The 22016-nt window shown below is 52.2% G+C and overlaps 1 protein-coding gene across 1 annotated transcript in view; it reads right to left on the bottom strand.

Annotated features, from left to right (window-relative positions):
• Positions 1 to 4307: 4307 nt before the first annotated feature.
• The window catches only part of Ntsr1 (neurotensin receptor 1), a 50173-nt gene continuing 32464 nt past the window's right edge, over positions 4308 to 22016 (bottom strand). Inside the window, exons 2-4 of the mRNA NM_001108967.2 lie at positions 9753 to 9966; positions 7780 to 7870; positions 4308 to 6747 (exon numbers count right to left, since the gene is read on the bottom strand). Of these exons, the coding sequence (NP_001102437.1) occupies positions 6495 to 6747; positions 7780 to 7870; positions 9753 to 9966 (558 nt within the window). The 3' untranslated portion in view covers positions 4308 to 6494. The remainder of the gene's footprint in view (positions 6748 to 7779; positions 7871 to 9752; positions 9967 to 22016) is intronic.

The following is a 22016-nucleotide window of genomic DNA, read 5'->3' as shown; positions in this document are numbered from 1 at the left end:
GCTGGGGTTAACTTTGCCTGGATTCAGTGCCTCCTTACACACGCTCTTTAGAAGGCAGTCAGGTATTGGAAACATGTTTGTCTCCTGTCTGAATGTCCCTTGAGCCAGGAAGCACGGCCTGCTTGGTGAGTGATCATCCGGTCATCCAGACTACGAAAGTGTACATCTTCTGTGCAGGCTGTGGAGTTGGGAGAAAGCCTCAGCCTCAGCCTTAGGCAAGAGAAATATTTTATCCTCTGTCCTCAACCCCTCGTTATCTTTCTTGATAGGTTTCTACCTTATTTTTTTAATATTTATTATTTTTATTTATGTGTATGTGTTGGGTCTGCACACACAAGTGACTGTGCTCCCTGGGCTAAAGGCATCGGGTCTTCCAGGAGCTGAAGTTACAGGCAATTGTGAACTACTTGACGTAGAGGCAGTGAAGTGAATTTAGATCCTCTGCAAGGGTAGTTATTATGTGCTCCTAACCACTGGGCAATCTCTCTAGTCCTCCATCATGTATATATATCACACGTAAATGACATGTATGCATGCATGATATATATGATGTATGTTTGATATGTAGATATATGTATGTCTGATACACATGGTGGATGTATATATGTATGTACATGTATGCATAATATGTATGGTGCAGTATGGTATATATTATGTATGGGTATATATATTATATATGATGTATGTATGTACATATATGTAAGTATATAATTTCTTTTGGATTAAAGGTCTTACTGATTAGCCCTAGCTTGCCTGAACTGTATGAAAACAGGCTGGCCTTCAGCTCATAGAGATCCACCTACCCTTGTCTCCTGAGTGCTAGGATTAAAGGCTGTGTTACCACACTGATCTCCATCTTGCTTTTTATAACAAGGTCTCTCACTGATCCTGGAGCTCAGTATTTGGTTAGGCTGGCCAGTCAGCAAGCTGCTGAGATCCCCCTGTCTCTGCTCTAACCCAGTGCTGGGTTTATAGACACAAGCCACACTGCGTCTAGCAAAAAGTGGATGTTGAGATCCAAACTCAGGTCCTTGTGCTTGTGCGTCTGTCGCTTCACCCACAGCCCCGAACCCACAAGCTATTTGCTTTTTTCTTTTTTTGAGACAGGATCTTAAGTAACCCAGGTTGGCCCCAAGTTTCCTCTACAGCCAAGGTTGGCCTGGAACTCCTGATCCTCCACCCCCCTCCCCGCTATCCCCAGTGCATTGACATAGCCGGTGGCTGTCTGTGAGAGGGCAAGACTGGGATTTGGAAGAGTGAAGTGTTGCCGGTGTCCCTTAGCCACACAGAGCGCAGTGATCTCCAAGGAGGAGGCTCCTTCAGCTGGGATGAGTGGCTGGGAATGAAGGGGCCAAGGCTCTAAGCATAGGTGTTTATGTCACCTCTCATCTGGGAAGAGCTGGGTAAGGGATGGGTGCTTGGGCGTGGCTCCCCAATGTCTGCCCCCTCCATTCCTTCCCTCGTTTAGTCTCAGGCCACCTTCATCACATGCCTTCAGCCACCCAGAGGACGAGGCTGTTCCATGGGATAGAGGTCCCAGTGGCTCTTTCCCAAGTGCCAGCCCTGGGGCTGTCGAGCTCTCTAGCCTCTAGGCTAGGCAAAGTGAGGTTTTCAGCTAAGTATGTATTCTCACACAGTAGTGTGTGCAGCTGGTATGTGTACATGTATCTATGTGTGTGTGAGTGTGTGTGGCATGCGTGTGGGAAGGTTTTCTTACTCTACTCAGCAGGTGCTGACAGTGCCTTTCATCCTAGACAGCCCGCCTCGACCCTCTCTGTCTCTGCCTGCCTCTTACTTGCTCCTTGTCTGCTCCTCTGCCTTGGGTTCTGTGCCTCCCATCCCCCAGCCCCAGCCCCTCCCTACCTCCACCCCACCCCCTCCCCACCATCCCACCCCCATCCCCTGCTACCCTGTTGCACGCAGCAGCATTCTCTCGTAAACTCAGCCTGGACATGGTTTCTATGGTGTTTGGATAAAAACTGGAATGCGGATGATAATTGCAGGGAGTGGTGGGGGGATGGGGGACTTGGGGAGGGGAGCTTCGCAGACACAGGAAGCTTGGCATTCTTTCTTCTTTCAAACGTGTTTAGACCGTAGGATTCGCTCCCAAGCCCTGCCCTGTTGCTTAGCAATGGTGAGGGAGCTGTCAGCCTCCTCCTCTGTCCAGGGCACAGAATGAGAGATACACTCACACAATCAGAGCAGGGAGGGGCCTTGCTAAGATCGTAGGTCCACTGAGGGAGGTGTGTGTCAAGGCTGCATGGTGGCTGTCCCTGAGTCTCACTTTTGTGACCAGCCTGGAGTTCCATTCGTGTTTCATTCCCTTGGTGTTCCTGTCTGTGTGTCTGTTGGATCTGTATACCAGCCCACGAGAGGGAAGGACTTCTTTGTAATATGTGGAAGCCTCACACCTTCATCAGAAAGGAGACAGAGTCAGCCCAGGGAAGCCAGACAGGATCAGTGAATGAGTGAATGAGGAGAGGCTGGGGAGGATGTGGTGACTCGTGGACTTCAGGAAGAATCCTGTTAGGAGCAGTTGTTAGGAGCACGGATTCCTAGGTCTGAGTTTCTGGTTCCACAGGGCAAGGCAGGGCTGGGAGGGTGAGGTCAGCAGGCTTACATGCTTCTGAGTTTATGTAGTCCACTAAGATTCCAGGAGGGAAAGGAATTGTGGGAGCCATCTTAGAACCTTTCTTCACATGTGCCTCTATCCTGGTGGCCTGGGCAGGGCTGGAGTATGGGTCCCTGGCTGTGGTAGAAAGCAGCAGAAAGGGGGATGCCTCAGTCCCAAAAGCATCTAAGTGGTCCCAAAGCCAGGGACCCTGGGTCTTCAGTGTGTGTGTGCAAGTGTGTGTGCACATACACATGCATGCCCATACGTACACACACCACCCAATATTTAAGTAAGTGAACACAATTCTCATCTCTGTCTTCAGGTCTCATCATACCACTGACCTTTCACCCTACTCACCTTGGGAAGAAGGCAACTTTCCTCTCTCCTCAACGATTACGGAGGAAACTGGGCAGGGGAACCTCTGCGGCAGAGAACATTGCGGGCAACAACGTGCTGACCAGATTTATGTCAGCTTGACACAAACTACAGTCATCCCAGGGGAGGGAACCTTGATTGAGAAGATGCCTCCATTAAGATTGGGTTGTGGCCAGCCTGTTGACTGTTTTCTTAATTACTGATTCACGGGGAGGACTCAGCCCATGGTGGGTGGGGCCATCCCTGCAACGGAAGTCTGGGATTCTAGAAGGCAGGCTGAGCAAGCCATGCGGGGCAAGCCAGGCAGCAGCACCCCTTCATGCCCCAGCATCAGCTCCTGAGTTGCCTGAGTTCCCGCCCTCAGTGCTTTTGATGATGACCTGCTTCATGGGGCTATGAGTGAAAAACCCTCCCCTCCCCAAGCTCTTTTGGTCATCGTGTTCGATCACAGCAATAGTAACCTGACTAAAACATCATAATCCCGAGGCAGAGAGAGAATCTAGTGATATATCGTCCAGCTCAGACCGGAGCGTCCAAAGAGTCAGGGAGTGAGTTGTACGGGAGGGCAGGAAGGTGTCAGCTTTGAGGCTGTGGGAAGGGGTCCTGTTGGCTTTGAGACCCCTTTACTGTCTTGGAGGCAAGACTGGGAAGTGTTCATGGTCGACGACATCATCGACATCACCACCACCACCACCACCACCACCACCACCACCACCACCACCACCACCACCACCACCACCATCATCATGTTGTCCTCTCTAGTGCCTGTCTACGGTGAGTGTAGCCCTGCTCAGATTGGAAAACGCCTGATATTTTAGTGAAAGCCAGAAAGAAACATTGCTCCTTCTTCCTCATTCTGGACGTAGACTTCTTAGTATTGAGGAAAATTATACTGGCTGAAATTCCAAAATTTTGTTTTGTAATGTTTATTCAGAGTTTTAAAACAGCCATCACTCAACCGTCTGTGGTGCCGTGTCTACCGAGAACAAGTGTGAAGCCCGGCAGTTAGCAGGGGTAAATCCTGGTGGCAGGTGTGAACAGGGTTGAAGCCGGGCAGCAGGTGCGAGCAGGTGTGGAGCCTGGCAGCAGGTATGCACAGGGGTAAACCTCGGTGGCAGGTGCGAGCAGGTGTGGAGCCTGGCAGCAGGTATGAACCATGGCAATAAAGGTATGTGTGGGGGACAAGGAGGGCAGGGAGGTGGACAGGATCCCTTCAGTCTTTAGAGGACATGACCCCACCATGGCTTATGTTCACTGGCTGTGCCTGTCTGAAGAGACGTGTGAATGGATGTTCAATGTAAAGGCCCAAACTGGATATACACAGCTTCCTTTATTTTTATTGAGATATGAGGAGGGTGTTCTTCTATTGAAGTGTGGTGGGTGGGTGGGTGGCATTCTGACAGAGGTTTGGGACACGTGACCTGTTTCTACATTATGACTGGGCTCTAGCCAGGACACTCAGGACAGCCTCCAGAGCTATTTACATCTTCTGTTGGCCCAGAGCACAGGATACCCAGCCAGGGTCACAGGTGCATCTGGCGGTGCATGGATATACGTCCCTAACTACATCAAGCATACAGACAAGATGCTACGGACTACAGCAGAGACTTCTGGTGACAGCCTGGACCACCCCTAGAATGAGGCCACAGCATTTCCGAGGAATCCTGTAATAGGGAATTGGCTCTACCCAGCCCCAGGTGTCTCCCTTCTGCTTACTCCAGGCCGAGTCCTTCAAGACAGCCCCAGTCAGTTGAGATGAGGAAACAGAGGCTCAGAAGAATGGCTTGCCCAAGGTCTAGAAACCCAGGGTAGTATCCTGGGGCTGGGCTGCTCAGCTTGAGTCTACGTCGAAATCCTCATCACTGGCCTGTAACCCACTCACTGGGCAAGGTGGCTCCACAGGGTTGGGAGGGGTTCCCATGCGGACAGTTCTTGGAAGGAGAAACCTCCCTCTGGGGTGATCACATCTTCCTGGTGTTGGCCTTGACCCTGATTCACCCAGGTCCTGCCCTTGATGACTTGAGGGGTCACGTTACTACCAGCGGCGTTTTTGTGGGGTTCAACGCCCTCCTCATATCTCTGGGTAACCACAGATACCCTGACTTTCAACCCATTGTTTTGTAGTTCAAGAGGGCAGAGGTTAGCCCTGGGCCATGACTGAACCTCCCATGTCCCACGGCAATACGTTTCTCACAGAGCAGCGTCCATCCAATCACTTCTCTTCCAGACAACAGGGCAAAGGCTCTTTTGCAAAAGGCTGAACTTGACCCTGCTGCTACTTCTACTCTGCTGGTCCATGGCATCCTGGGACTGTCTCCAAGAGCTCAGCCAGCCTTTTTTGGCTGGAGGCTGGATGGTTCTGTCTTGTTTGGAGACAGCTCCCAGAGATGAAGGGTGCCTGCTTTTCCAGGCGCCTACAACCTGGGCCAGGGCAGCTGATTGGCGGCTGGTAACAAACTGACGAATGCCTCTGCCCGGGGCTGCTGGCCAGCTGGATGCTGGGGTGCTTGGCCTCCCCTCACCTATAGTCTCAGACGCTGGCATCTTGCTGAGGACCTGGCTCAGTACCTCTTCTCAGGAATCCCAGCCCGAAGCCAGCAGCTGCCAGACCTTAGTCTATATAGCTGTATACGAGACACAGAACTATGCGTGTCCCCAGCAAAGCCACCTGGACAGGGGAAGGCCATCCTTCTGCAGATCCAAGAGGTCAAGGACCCAGTGCAGGTATCCCGGCAAAGCCACTTGAAGTTTGTCCTGGGTGGTTCCGGGCCAGCCCTTTTGTCCTTCCTGAGCATGTGGGGTTTGGGGGTCTATTGAGTGGGCCATAGCTGTCCGGGCGTGGCATAGATTCCCTCAGCTTTCAGCTGTGGCCCCTGGGCCTTAAAGAGAATTTTGGGGGCTTCTCTGGACCACCCTGGGAGAGGCAGTGTGCCAGCCTGCTAAGGAAGGGTCTGGACATGAGGCTCAGAGAGAGTCATGGTGTCTGCTGGACCAGGGCAGGGACAGCTGCATAAGGGAGCTGAGAGGAAGCCTGTGCCTCTGAGGCCAAGTCCAACTTCAGTCACTGTCTCTCCTAGCCAGTGCAGTTACAAGGTGCTGTTATGATTACAACAGTACATCCGTCCAGAGCCCCGGCCCAACACGGTGCTTTCATTTCTTCCTTCTAAAACATCCATTAGTCTGGGAACAAAGGAGACTGTCCCTGCTGAGTGCTAATTTCTTCTTGTTAAAGGCCTTTTGCAGGGCCTGGAGAGAAACTGCCTCTGTTCTGGTTTTTAAGGTGGAGGTAAGAGAAGGCAAGGAGCAAGAATAAAGGACTGAGGAGCAGGGACTGGAAGAAGGAAAGAAGGAGAAACTGGGAAGAAAGAAGCTACCACTGAGGGTGCCCCAGCCTCACCTGCACGGCTTGGATGGACCACTACTTAACCCTTGGAAGCCTGGGGTGGGGGTGGGGGGTGGGCCCTGTGCGTAGGCTGAGGCCTCCTCTCAACCTCTTCAGGGCCTCCTAGTACAGGGTCTCCCGGGTGGCGCTGGTGGAAAAGGCATGGTTGCTGGACATGCTGTTGGGCTTCCTGGAGAACGTTGGCCTCTTCTTTCGGCGGTGGCGCCACCCAGGACAAAGGCAGGCCAGCGTGGACAGAAAGACCTGGCGGAAGTTGGCGGAGACCAGGTTGTAGAGGATGGGATTGATGGCGGAGCTGACGTAGAAGAGAGCGTTGGTTAGCATGTAGAAATAGTGGTAGAAATCGAAGAGGAACCTGTTGGGAGAAGGGAGGGTGTTTGATTACAATGGCCCTCACGAGGCATGCGCAGGGGCTAAGCATGCGCAGCACGGCAACTTGGTGGGGGGGCGGTGTCAAACGCCTTTCTCCTAGGGTATCCGGAGGATCTGGCTTTGACCACAGCCTTACTTGGGCATGCGCCCTACCCCCATCTTGGCAGCCCATCTTGATTGTCTACATAGAGTCCTGTTCTTAGGGTCTGTCTTAAGGCTTCAGGGCCTACTAGTCCCAAACCACACAACAAGGACAAGGACCACTAAGGCTCCTGATGTCTGTGGATGTCATTCACTATATATATATAATTTTTACTTTTTTTTTTTCACGATGATCTTAACCCCCATCCCATCCCTAGGCATCACTGACTTTCCCAAGCCTTCACTTAGGGCTGCTCCTCTGCTCTTTAATAATCTCCCTGTGAGCAGCAGCCACGTCTTGTCCGTTGGTGCCGATTAGCCTGACGGTGATGTTTCTCACATGCTAAGGAGCCCTGCTCTGCTACAGAAATGGCTCACAGGGTAGGTTTGCTGGCTGGCTGGCTGGCACTCAGGACTGCTGTCACCATCAGCTGACTCATTTGTGCAAACAAGGTTCATGCTGATTACCCACTTTCCCTCTGGGAGCCTGAGTCATGCTTAGCAGAAGGGGCTCCATGACCAGTCTTGTCAAGAACCTGGACACCGAGTCCCCTACGATTTGTCCAGTTGACAACATTCAAGAGTGGCTTGCAGCTGGGGGTTGAAGTTGTCTCCCTGTCTTTTCCCTTTGTGTGAGAAGTCGCAGCTCCTCATGTGACTCTATTGAGCCCGCAAGTCCAGCCTGGAGAACCATCAGATCTGACACGAATGTCTCAGGCATGACTTTGAGGGTCTGCTGCCTGCTCTGACCTCTTGGCTAATATCATCCTCTCTGGAGCCATAGGCTCAGAGCAGCCTGCCTCTCATTCTAGAGAGACTTGTACGTGGGGCTCATGGTAGCCCCGTCCCTGCCTGATAGAGTTCAAGTACTCACGTAGTCCACTGTTCATCCGAGATATAGCAGAACATCAGGCGTCGCACGTGGTAGGGCAGCCAGCAGACCACAAAGGCAATGACCACAGCACCTGCAAGGCAGTCATTGGCCTCAGAAACATGACAAGAACCACGGGAGACAAAGATGACATCCTGACATCATGGGCCTTTTCCTTTTCTTTAGTAGTAAAATAAAACACAGCAACAAACAACAGAACCACCCGGTGGACAGCGTGCGTCTGTAACCCAGTGCTGCAACACCGAAGGCCAACGCAGAGGCTCGTGGATGCCTAGAGCTCACAGGCAAGCGATCACAGCCGGATCAGTCAGTTCCAGGCTCAGTGAGACGACACATCTCAACGGAGAAGGTGAAGAGAGCGAGGGAGGAAGACACCGGCTGTTGACCTCTGGCCTCCACACACGTGTGCACACACACGTGGACACACGAAACCAACACACACGAAATAACCAAGCAACAAAAGCAAGAATGCTAGATGCTGTAGACAAAGAGCAATTAAGAAAAAAAGCACCACGTGATTTATCACCCCCTCCCTTTTCTGGGAATCGACCTGGAAGAATTAAAAACGGGAACTGGAAGAAGTACGTACAATCTGTTCCCCAACAGTATCGTTCCTAGCCAATCACAGAAGTGAAAGAGACCTGGGAGCCTGTGGACAGACAGGTGATCTGCTGCTACACCGGTCTGTGGTCATGTGGTCCTGTGGTCCATGCACATAACAGAAACTTGGACCGGTGAGCACTGTACAGTGGAGTGTCATTCGGCATTAAATAGGCAGGAGATTCTAGTACATGCTCCAGCAGGGACAAGGTCGTAAGATGTTCCGTATGATGGACATACTAACCACCAGATCTTGTACGATTCTGTTTATACAAAGAGTCAGACTCATACGATGGGCCAGGGAGCAGCTAGAGAGCTGGCTTTATAGGGTAGGCCTGGGCCTTTATGCAGGACGAAAAATGCAGTTGACCGGGGATGCGTCCTAGCAGGCGGTACTGATATCCCTAGACACAGCTCTGCTTGAAGTCTTGAGTGCCCCTCTCTACCTTCAGCCTCAGTCTCCTCCTTGGACCAGGACTGGCCGCACCACTCACTCTTCTGGTTACTCTGAGAAACACTAGGTTAGTGGGGGACATGAGGTGGTTGCTCTGGGGTTCAGCAGTGTTCTTGGCAGGAGATGTTTGAGAATGAGCCTGTATTACAGTTGCTGCCTTTGGGTATAGATGAGGACATCTGTAAGGAAGGCCACCTAGGCCTGCTCAGGTCTGGTGCCAGCCACACTGGGCTCTAGGGGCTGGTCAGGGGGATCTCTTGCTGGCACGTGTTTTGTCCTGAGATTGCACATGGAGCTGCTGGGAAGCAAGCCTGAAAGGGGCAGGACCAGGAAGGAGTCACAGTCACAGCGGGGGGTGGGGGGGCGACAATGCAAGACATGGGTCTGGAGGATAAAAGGATTTCTGTCCTGAATCTTTCCCATCCATTACCCCTGATGACCGTTTCCCAAGGTTGCATCAGCTGCAGGATTGAGGCCTCTCTACTCAGCCTTATTGCCACTGACTGTCTAACCACCAGGCACCCGCTCAGCATGCCTTCTGCCTGCAGGTCTGTTACCAGGACCTTCCAGTCCCAGAGAGCTAGATGTGGCCTCCCTGGAGGTCCCCAGTTGCCGGGACTGGTCATGTGACTTCACTGACGAGTGTGTCTGGGGTACACTTGCTTCCCTGGCAGAGCCTTGATTTACAGCAAGAAAGCGTACCCATGTGTGTTAGTAAGGCTTCAAGCTCAGAGTTGGAGCCCAGCCTCTGGTTGGCTGGGTGAAGATATGAAGCCGTAACAAAAGAGGACGAGCCCTGATGCTGAGCTTTGAACCCACACTCTATCCCACGTCTTTACACTTGGCTCTGGGTTGAGCCCCCACAGCATTGTCTGCTCCCTCGGGTCTGCGGGTTACGTACGTAAGACGAGGACTCCGTGGCGCAGGGCCTGGACACGACCCGGCTCGATGGTCATGTTGAACGTGCTGTGCTCTAAACCGTTGTGTGTGCCCACGGTGCACACTCGGCCCTGCTCGGCGGCCTGGTGCACCATGACTGTCAGTTTGTTGGCAATCACGGTGTTTAGGATGGAGATGACCAACATGGGAAACAGGAAGGACATGAAGGTGTTAACCTGCAGAGAGCAAGAGGTAACTGTCAGACCCAGATGCTCACCCAGTGGACCTGGGGACTGTGTGCTCAGAGCCGGAGTCGGGGAGGTACTTGACAAGTCAGGAAGGCCGTACTCCATCTGGACTGCCCACCAGACCGGGCCGTCCCCTGGAACTCCTCCTCAAGTTCAGCTCTCAACCTGCACCACACTCCACTCCACCATGCTTCAGAGAGGTCAGCATAGTCTCTGCTACCTGGGACTGGGAAACCCTAGGTGATCTGACAAAGGGCCAGGCTCTGAGTCCTGAGTCCCGGCTCCAGACCTCAGTGTATCCTGTCCAGCAAGACTGATTCATTGGCTCCCACTCTGCACGCAAACAGTTCACACCGAGGCCTTCATACAGTCTCCCACCCACGTGGTGCCTCTCAGAGCTCTGGGGACGACGGCTAGCCCTACACATCAGCTCAGGCCTCTACATACACTCTACTGAATCTCTGAGGTTCTTATGGGCAATAACTCAGAAACGGCAGGACATGGATTTGTTTCCTGGCCTGTATGCGTGCAGCCCGGCTTCTTCAGCGACATCCAGCTGACCCCTGCCTTCAGGAGGCTTCTTGGAGCAAGGAAAAAAATCACACAAATGTACACATGTCCTAGCTGAGGCACAGGGAGAACATGGCCAGCAAAAAGCTCACGACTTGCAAGGCTCCTGACTTGTGTTGAGGACAGCCATGACCAGATGCTGGGAATGAGGGGGGCAGGGATCCAGGGAGCTGGAGTTGGCTGGACTCCCCAAGCCTCTTCAGATTTAGTTTAAGAACCTGTGAAGGTCTTCCTTCCACTCCCAGGTATCCACCGACCACCCCAGGGAGGGCCTAGGAAAGGGGCAGTCCAAGCTGCCATTTTCACAAATCTCTGTTCAGCAGGCAAGGTACAAACTGCTCAAGAGAAGGTTGGCACCATCTCCCTCTTGGGTCCTTTATGCCCTCCCCAAGCCGCATCTCCTCTGACCTCGAGAATAGAGGGCCTGTTCTACGCCCCCCTTTCCGGCCCATGGGAATCAGGAGCCAGAGCTGTTTCTGCCGTGTGCTTAGCTCACTTCATTGGAAGCCCATGGAGGGCAAGCAAGAAGCCCTCCGCCTGCTCTGGCCCAGCTGTGCTCCATCCCAGGAGATACACTAATTTTATTCCTGGTGAGTCACTGTGGAATTAAACACACTGGATGTATCCAACACAGATTTAAAATGTCAAAACATTTAAAATACCACACTTCGATGAACACAGGCAGCAGACAGCTACCTCTAGGACTGGTCAGAGCTGGAGCAAACCAGCGAGATGAGGGGGCTGGTTCCAGGCCCTCAATGGCCAGTCATTGTTTCTAAACCTGAAGTTCCCAGGCTCACCCCTTTTCTGACCCTCACCAGGTGTGGCCCCAGCCTCCAAGCTGTCTGCTTCCAGCCTGCACGGGCTGCAGCCCTGGCCACACAGGATAGCCTGAGAAACATCTGTCCCCTCTGTCAGCTTGAGGAGCACACAGAGTTCACAGCGGGATGCATCAGTGATATCCCACTTGGCTGGAGGCACCAGCATCTTTTCATGTGCCTATCCAAACCAGTCCCCGGGTGTCCCGGGGGACATGCAGACAGCTGACCCCAGATCACCCTGATCTGTGACCCTGAGCAATGGCGAGGGAGGGACATGGCCGAGATTAGGAAAGCAAGAGGGAGACCACCTGTGGAGGGAAGGCCTGTTTCCACATAGCTAGGATGCATACACGCTGGAGAGAGAAACCGGACCCAGCATTGCTGGTCTTAGGAAGGTGCAGCACATAGCATGCAGAGTCTCTATTGTCCCCTGTATGTGTGTCTGTCTCTCCCGGTATCTCTGTCTGTTTTTCTTCTTCTGTTTGAGACATATGCACCAACTCCCATGGGTGACAGGACCTGCCTAAGACCAGTTAAGTGTGGGGCTACTCTGGGCCACCAGCTTGTCGATCATGCTTATGAAGCTGGATTGGGGTGCCGGGGAGGACGGTGGACCCTAAGAGCACACCAGCCTTTGAAGTTCTTGCCTTCTGTCCATCCTGACCAGTACGGTTCCTCTCAGCGCTGGAAATTGCTGAGCACGAAGAAGACTTTCCAGAAAGGGACACATGGGGGTTGGTTGGGGGCTGGAGGTTAAGGTGTAGACTTGAACCTTAGACAGGCTGGAGTCCTATATCCTTGGGTAGCTGTGACCTCAGGCAGGCCCCGGAGAGACTCCACATCTCAACAAGGAACCTTATAGTGACCAAAGGTGCCCCCCACCATTGGGTGTCTTCAGTAGTACCCGGATCACCATCAGGGTAGCAAAAGAAGCAAGCTGAGGGTTCTTGTCAGGAGACTGGTTTGGCTTCCTATGAGGAATGGGTTGTCTAGCTGCTGCCCTCTGTAAGTCTCTATTTTTGTGCAGAAGAAGGGAGACAGAATGAAGGGTTTAATTAGAAAAGATACAGTGGTCAGGGATGGTGTGTTCAAGCTTGTACATGGATGGTGCAGTGGGGAGACTTGTAGTCTGTGTGTCAAAGAATGAGGGTGCGTGCACTGGTGGAGTGACTCAGGTCACCAAGAGGTGGCCTTGGCCCCAGATCCCTGAACTGCAGCTCTGACCTTCATCTCCATTCCCCGATTTAACAATGCTGGGGCCTCTCCCCACCCCAGTTAAGCCCATTGTGTTTAGATAAAAGGCTGAACTCACTCCAGCCAGCAGCCCACAGAGAATGGGAAGGAGCTGAGGAGGCTGCAAAGCCTAAGAGCTGTAAAAAAATAAAATAAAATAAAATAGCAGGGTGAAGTGTGAGAAGCCCCAGTGTGAACTTGTGGACCAGCCTGGGCTAACCCTACAGGGGGTCGTCTCCTGTAAGGGTGGCCAATGAGCCCCAGCCAGAACAGGTTCAGCAACGGGCTAGCCTTGGGACAGGGTGCAGATCGAAGACCAGCACCAGCAGGTTCCGGTGTCCTCACATTTTCTGGCCGCCCTTCCCCACTTCTGCTGAGACCAGGGGTGATAGCATAATGTGCACCAGAAGCATCTGATATCAAAGGTTTCCAGTGCAGCCTTGTTTGAAATAACAAAGCCAGAATGAACTGGGATGCCTACCACCGAGGCAGCAGGCCAGTCCCCACGAATCTGCTCCTGGGGCACTGGTTGATACCGGGTGCCCCAAGATAACAGTTTATGAAGAGGGTATCCAAAGGATCAAAGGGAAGCAGGGTGTGTGTGGCTCTCCAAGTTTCTCTAAGGCCCAGCTTGGCTCTGAGGAAAACCGGATCAACCTGGACAGGGGCTGGCCGGGCCTGCTTCAGGCGCCCCTTCTGAACTGAAATAACAGCCTCACCACACCAACTCTATGTCCAGTGCCCCGTACAGACGCCCAGGTGTGAACAAAAGCCCCCAGGTCACACCAAGGCCACTGGTTATCTCCAGATGTGGGAGAGCGTGTATCTGTGTGTCTATTCTCATCCCACAGGTGGGTAGCTGGGGCCCAGAACACAAGGGGGGAGGGTCTCTTAAAGTGACAGGGCCCAAAATTTCACAGTAGAGGGACTGCACTGCATTTCTCCTCGGGACAGGATTGTGGAAAAGACAAAGAAGCCATCATCTGAAAGACCCCACAGGATGCTTGAGACTGGAGTTCTATTCAAATGGCTAAGGGGGAGGAGGGAACTTAAGGTACATAAAAAAATTGTTGGAGCAACTTCTTCTGGAGTGTCCCAAAGACAGGCAGGTCAAGGATGCCACATTGCCCCTGTCTCCACTTGGATCCCTGTCACACTTGCCAGGTGTCTGAGAGTGGTGGCTTTGGCCTGGACAAACTCCAGGCATACCAGGACTGGAAACTGAAGCGTCACGATTGGCCGCTCAGAAGGGCCCTGAAGAAAGCCTGACCCCTAGGAATCGGACTCTGGATGGATGAATTACAGGCTCTTGGCGTTCATGAGCGAGTGTAGGAGCACACCCCTCCGTTTCCCAGGGGGCACCTCTTGGGGCAGCTTCTGTTCACTTCCTTACTTTGCCTCCGCTCCACTGTGGGTCCCTGTCCTTCTTTTCTGGTTTGGGATTATTGGAAGAGGCTGGACCTCAGACAGAGTCCAAATGGCAGATTTGCTGGACGATTCTCAAGTCCCAGATGGAAAGACAGAACTGCACACCACAGACAGCTAGCTATACCAAGAGGGCTGTGACCAGAGTATAGGCAGAACCCCCTACAGCCTTCTGCTCCCTGTAGATGGCACGTCCACCCCCACCCCCAGCTCTGTGTACTGGCCACCTTCAACGTGAGAGCCAGACTCTTCTCTCCTGCAGTCCAGAGGTGCAGAGGCTGCAGTCTGATTGAGAAATTGGCAACAGAAATCCCCAAACATCCACATCCTGCCAGTGCCCGGTTGTGCAGCAGGCCTGGCACCAGTTTGGCTGTCAGGAGATCACAGACTCAGCCTGGAGGCCTCAATCGGATTACAGAAATGGCCTTCTCAACAGCTCTGTCCTTGTCCACCTGTGCCAGTCCCTAAGCCCCTGGAGAAAGCTTAGCACAGCAGGGTCGTGCATGGCCTGGCCTTGGTCCAGAACCCTCAGCACAGCTAGGGGTGTGGGACATTTTTTTACTGGGTGTTTGTGGGGGTGGAAACAGGTGACAAGATGCTTCAACATTTCTAGCCCCTCTCAAAATTGGCTCCAGACCATCTGTGTAGGGGAGTAAATCTTCAGGGCAGGGAAGGGGTGGGGAGGGCTGAAGTCTGTCTGCCACGCCTTCAAATACATGTCAGCCAAAAAGCCTATTAGAGTGCTCGAATCTGTGGGACATCTACTGAGCAGCAGCAAGTGACTTCGAAATCCCCAGCGAGTTCAGTGGCAGTACAGCGGAGAGTGGGTGGGCTGGGCCACACCCCACCTCTGTACCCAACAGCGGCTTGGAGCAGGAAAGGGCCCCAGCTTGTGCCTAAGGCTCACTTCATACTTCAGTCAGAAAGGCAGTGCTTGGCTGAACTGAGTCCACGAAGGTGTCCACATCAGGCTAGGTTAGTAGCCTTTTCTCTCACGGGTAAGACTGTCCCCAACAGCAGCTCCCAATTGCTGAGATGCATCTGCTGTGTCTCTACTTCAAAAACCCACGCCGATTCAATCGCGTTTGCCGATACGCCTTTTGTTTGCATCTTCCTAAGATGCGGGGCGCTAATTTGACACTGAAGGATTAAACATCGGGCCAAGCGCTCAGCACAGCGCATTTGGAGCCCTTGACAGAGGTTGAGCTGTCCAAGAAAGCTCTCTGTTCCATGCCCAGAAAGCCGGGGACTCACGGATATTAGCTTCATATTTCCTGTGACCACGAAGAGCCCTCTGCTGGGAGGAAGGCTCTGCAAGCCTGGGACAAGGTTGGCGGCTAGGGCTCAGCGGTTGAAGGCAGGATACACATGCATCCTCAGAGTGTATGCGTTGCAGTGGAATCTCCAGCCCCACAATTGGCTGTGTGCTTTCTTGCCGTGTAATTGTGTGGGCAGCGCAGCGAATATCCTGCCTGTTCCTCCCAGTCTGTAATTACCACCTACTGCCGAAGCTGGCCACCGCGCTTCCCCGTGGACATCTGGCTTTTCCACATCGGAGTCTCAATGGGATTAGTGCTGGGTCCCTGCTCAAGAAATCTGATTACAGTGAACACAGAAGGGCGTGTCCTCGCCCACAGGAAGAGGATTTAGAGATGGGCAGTGCGAGGGAAGACTCTGGTGGAGGTCTTCCATTCCCTACCACAGAGTCTCAAGCGAGACGGAGGACTTATAACTTGTACAAAACCAGGCTCTGGCCTCTTCCTGGGTGGCCAGGCGCTGGGCCTCACCTCTGGCTAGGGGACATCTGAGGCCGGGCAGAAGGAAACACTCTGAAATGGCAGCAGAGGGCCAGAGAGAGAGATTCGCTAGCAAAGTGCTTGCTTTTCAAACAGCCGTTTAAAAATTCGGGCCAGATGGTAAACTGTAGAGTCAGCAAGAGGCCATGTCAAAAAACAATGTGAACAGTGATAGAAGAAGCCACCTGACATCAACCATTAACCCTCCCCAACACATACACATACACATATACACACACTACACACCACCACACACATATACATACACAGGCCATACACCACACACGCCACACACACACACACACACACACATACACGTGCACAGGCCACACACACAACACACAGACACATACACACAACACACATATACATATACACACACCACATACCACCACACACACACATGCACAGGCCACACACACAACACACACACATACACACATACACACACATGTCACACACCACACAAACATACACACACCCCACGCCACACAAACATACACACACCACACACCACATACACCACACACACTTACACATACCCCATGCCACACAAACATACACACACCACACACCATACACACCACACACACTTACACACACCACTCATACACATACAACACACACACAACACACACACATGCCATATACCACATACTTACACATGCACACCATACACACACACCAGACATATACACACATATCACACACATACACACACACTACCACATATACATAGGCACACACACATACCACCACACATACACAGGCACACACACATACCACCACACATACACAGGCACACACACCACACACATACACACACCATACATACCACACACACACATACACATACACACACACCACACACAGACACATACACTCATACATATACACATAGGCACGTACATACACAGGTACATGAACATTCACACACATGCACTATCATGCGCACATGCACACACACACACACCACACACACATACACACCACAAATGCACACAAATACCACATACACACACACCAGTACATACACACCACACACCCACCACAACACACACACACACACACACGAATCACACACACCCACACACCACACACAGGCACACACATGCACACACATGCATACGTATGTGAATATTCACATACATACACTAGCATATATATATATATATATATATATATATATATATATATATATATATACATACACATACAGATATGCACCCAAACACTACACACACACACACACACACCTGAGGCTGGAGATGAGGAGACTAAACAGTAAACTGTGGCCCAAATGCTCCCCAGTGGCGAGGAGGCTGGGGTCGTGGGGCAAAACGCTTCTCTGTTAGGGGCTCTGCTCCTCCCTCCCAGTCTGTCAGCCCTGACAGGTCACATTATCCCATTAGGTCCTGTGTTCATTTGTCCCTTACACCCACAGGGAACTTTTCTTTACAATAACAAAGGGGCCTTTTTTGTTTTATGAATGGCACAGCGTGCAAATTCACACTCTCCAGAATCAGAGAGCCCTGGGTATAAGCTCTTGGATTTTCTCTCTAGATAGAGGAGGAGGAGGGGCAAGAGGAAGGAAAGCCAAAATTGATCTTATCAAGCAACCCGAACTCCTTCCTGTCTCACTCTGGGGCTGCCATCCTCCAAAACCCCCATGCAGGAGAGGGTGGCACGGATCACTGTCCCGCCCTGACCATTGCCCTCACGGTCCCTGGTGAGCTTTGAAGTCACAGACAGGCTGATCGACCCTCTGAGGACGGGGTGGACCCGGCAAGCTGCTGACTACAGCTTCTTCTGCCCTACCTGCTTCTAAGGCAGTGGGGAGGATTGTATAGGTCTTACCCACCCACTACCAGCCCTGAGTCAACCTTCTGGGTCTTGAGAGCCAGGGGCTTGGGGAGCCTCCCCTCCCCCAGATTCACAGCTCTCCCACAGTCTCAGATTAGTTTGCCAGCCTTGATCTTCTGCCATAGACAGCAGAAGGAACCTTGGTCGTTTTAGCATTGTTATGCTGCATAGATCAACCCCAGCTGTCAGGTGATTTCTGGCTACCATTCCCAGCTGGGGGTAGGCTGTGTTCCAGGCTGCAGACCTGAGGTGGTCCAACCTGGCTCTTTCTGGAAATTCCATAACTTATGTCTGTGCCTGTCCATCTCTCCCTTGGGGTTACTTATCCCTCCATCCAACATCCTCTGGCACCGTGTAAGGCATTGCATGTTCCGAGCTCCGTTATGTAAGGTCACTTATCAAATACCTGATGTATACAAGGTGTCCTACTTGCAGAAGTCAGAGGAGCTGGGCAGTGAGAGGGAGGGGCCTTGGTGGGAGGCAAAGGTGAGTTCAGGATATTGCGAAGGATGGGTCTGTTTTCAGAGAGCTTGACACTTATCTGTGGTCTGGGAGCCTTTGGGCCAGGAGAGGTTGACAGGAGCAGGAGCTCCTGGCCTGAGAAAAAGGAAACTGGCACAGTTGTGTGCGTATTTGGTAGGCAGAACCTGGAGCAGGAGTCAAGGATGGTAGCCTACATTAGGAACAGGTGTGGGTAGAGAGGGACGAGGGTTGTGGCTAGACCCAGAAGTGAGGCGATGTGGGGGTATCGCCTGAAAGGAGGTCCCAGCTCTCAGGTAGGTCAACACACTGACTTTTCACCCGCTCTGCTGGGTGCTGGGGTTGTGGAGTCCTGGCTCTGCAAGCGCACAGTATGACTCCTGTGCCGTGTCCAGCACTGGGTCCTGTCTGGCAGCGAGAAGTGACCCCACAGTGACCACTGTGGGCCCTCCCTGCCTTTGTGTTCACAATGCAAAGAAGCCTGACTGAGTTAAGATGAGGTGGGTCATCCCTGTCTCTAACTTGACAATGGGACCATGTGGGACCATTTGAATCCTGCCCTGAGGCCCCTGCCCTTCCCATCCTCTGAAGTCCTGGAGCAGGGGTCCACAGATGTCTTTAGTAAAGGGTCACAGGGTGAGTGACTTTGCTTTGTGGGCCAGATGGTCTCTGTCAGGACTGCTCAACTTGGCCACCACAGACCAAACTAGCCATAAACGACGTGTTAATAAGCAGTTAGGCCGTGTCTAGGCTGTCAATGATAGATCATTGTCCCAGCTTGTTGACTCCTGACTGAACGCGACTTGGGCCTATGGCCATAGAATACACACTGGGTGGTGGTCATGTCATAGTCTATTTGAGAAAAGTAGGGACCAATATAGCCATTGGGACTGTGTTCTCACACGCGCAGTGTATAGAAGGAGCATGAAGTAGCGAGAGGCGATATCAAAACAGGTGTTTGAGTGTGAGAAGCGAGATACCACCTACAGGCCGCAGAATACCATCTACCCACGTCTTCTGTCCTCCCCACCATAAGCCTTCCTTCATGGCCTCCAGTTCTAGGATGATCACTGGGCTGGTGGCATGGCTGAGGACCTGCTCTATTCTTAGGGAATCTGAGGCGAGAAACCATCCCCTAGGTTCTCTTACTTCACATCCAAAGTAGTTTAAAATGACCCCAAGGATGGGTTATGCTTGGCAGAGGCAAGAACCCTTTCGTGGTTTAATGCAGCCTTCTGCCACACTGACCATTGCTGGTTCCACAGTCTCTGAAGACAGGGCCCCTAGAGTTGTGCACACGGTGTGAAGAGAGGTGAGTTTGCTCCAATTCCACGAATCTCCCCAAACGTGTCTCCATTGACACCCACGTTCCAAGCCAGTGTCTCCCCTGGACACCTTCCACCTGACAACTGGCGCTTTACCCCCTCAGAAATGTCCCTACAGAACCTGTTCCCCGGACAAGTCTCTCCTTGGCATCCTGATCCACATTCGGTCGAATGTCCTGGGCTGTCAGTCACCCTCACTAGGGTGCCTTGTCAGGCACGTTCAACGTGTACATGGAATGAGATTTGTTTCATTCCAGTCAGATTCAGAGTAAACCTTCTCCCCACCTTCCTCCCGCCTGGCCTGTCTCAGACAAACAAGAGATAGAGGGAAAGGGAAGTGGGAGGAGAGGAGGGGGAAGGAGGAGGAGGAGGGAAGAGGGGGAGGGAGGAGGGGGAGGGAGGAGAGGAGGGGAAGGGCGAAAAGGAGGGGAGAGAAGGGGGAGGGGAGGAAGGGGCAGCTTCTTGTCTCTATCCGGTTGGAAGGTGGATGCTGCACTGACCCAGGTTGAGCTGTGGCCTCATCAGAGTCAGAGGTCTATTGTCTGTGCTGCTGCTACTGGGTTCTGTCATTGACCTGGATGCTAACTGCACCAGTAGGAAGCCTTGTTCCAGCCATTGGAATGCATGAGCTGCATCCAGCCATCCAGCCAGGCTCCTGCAGGGTAGCATTCCCAGCCCTGCTAATCTCTTTCCTGCAGGCTAGATGAGTCTCCTTTGATGGCTTTGAAATGGCCACTTGAAGGCACTCAGGCCTTGGTCTGTAAATTCTCCCGGACCATAGCAGCTGCAGGAGAAAATCCACCTCAAGGCTAGGTTTAGTGTTGATGGCAAATTCCCATGATTGAAATGGAGTCAAGGTCAGCTGTAGGTTGGAGGGAGAGCATCCACTCTCATTTCTCTGAGACCCAGGTCCTTTATGCAGCTCTGTTCCCAGCTCTGTTCTACACACCGGGGCATCTAGCTTGCTCAGTCGTATCAGCACAACGATTCCGTGTCCAGGAAGCTGCACGTATGCATAGGTTCTCAAGCACACACGGAAAGACTGTGGACAGAGACACAGACACACCTACACAGGCGTGCTGCAAACACCAGGGCCTCCTGGGTCCTGAGAGTCTCAGCCCTCAAGGAGATGACTAAACTGGGATCGTGGAGGCAAGCGCGTGAGAGAACGGTGCTGACTTCTCATTCAGGCTCGACCCTCCCAGTTTCTCTCTGTTCAAAAACAAACAAACGAAGAAGCTCTCACAACCCCTAGCTGTGCGAGCTGAAAGAAACAGTACAGTAGCGCTGAAAGTTCATTAAGGGAGAGCCGGTGCCTCCTAGACTAAAGAACACCTCTTCCTCTTCACCTGTCTCTTCTAATGGTCATTCCAATGGGGTTAGGGAAACTGCCTGGCTAAGGGAACGCCCCTCTGGATGGCAGATTCACCTGAGGCTATGCTAAAGAGATGGAAGGAATACCTTCAATGAAATAATAAACGTTTCCCCCGGAATTCCTCCTATTAATGCAATGGCTGCAGAAACGACACTGGGGTCTGTTAGATCTGCCAGCCTGCGTTCCAAGCCAGTAAGGTTTAGCTTCCCCTTTTGTCTCTGCCCTTCGAATGCTGGCCTGAGCCTCCATATGCTTCCTTTGGCATTTTGGGCTTCCTAGTCCTTTCTCTAAAGCTATCTGTCCTTTAGCCATTCGGTTGCCTGTCTGCCACGTGGCTGCCTGCTTGCCAAACTTCCATGCCTAAGTAAAAAAGGCATAGTCTTCTCTCTTCCCTCTCCTCCAGGAAGTTGCCAAGAGTTATACCTTGCCTGTCCCGGAGTTTTTCTTTTAAATGGTCATAAAAACCATCCTCAAGCTTTTGAATCCATTCTTAAAATCTTTTACTGTTGAGAACAATAACCCCCAAGATGGGACGCTCTCGCCCTTCCCCGGTAACATGACAACTCTAGCAGGACTTTCTAACACTTCCAGTAATGAGAAGGAAAAAGGGGGAACGGGGGGGGGGGGAGGGTCCCAATCAGACGATTAGGGATGGGTTTGGACAAGTTAGAGCACTGTGTCTGTCAGACTGGGGCTTCTACAGAGCTCGGAGAACAAAGCACATCTTCTTTCACACACATTTCTTACAGAGAGGACTTTATCACTGGGTCCAACCCTCAGGTTTCTCCAGAGACCTGGCAGCTTCTCTGTAAGTCCTGGTAGAGAACAGCTTGGTTTTATTGCTGTTCAGATTTGGGTGGAATCAGGCAAAGTAATCCTGTGGTACTGGGCCAAGGTAAGACTGTGTTCCCTGCTTCCTGGAGGTCTAAGGGATGACTGTGTCTGCAAGGCATTCCCAGAGGCACCAGCAATCAGCAAGTTCTGGTTCAACGACACTGGCAGGAGCACATATCCGTGTATACATCTGCGTGTCTATGTCTGTGTGTGAGAATGTGCGTGTGTCTGTTGTTTAAGACGTGCCTGTGCCCATTTTGTATCATGTCTGCTTATATACGTGTCTCTGTACATACATGTGTGTATGTGTAGTGTG

Source organism: Rattus norvegicus, chromosome 3 (assembly GCF_021556685.1).
Source record: "Rattus norvegicus strain SHRSP/BbbUtx chromosome 3, alternate assembly SHRSP_T2T, whole genome shotgun sequence".
Taxonomy (NCBI): Eukaryota; Metazoa; Chordata; class Mammalia; order Rodentia; family Muridae; genus Rattus; species Rattus norvegicus.
This window is presented reverse-complemented; position numbering and strand designations above follow the sequence as displayed.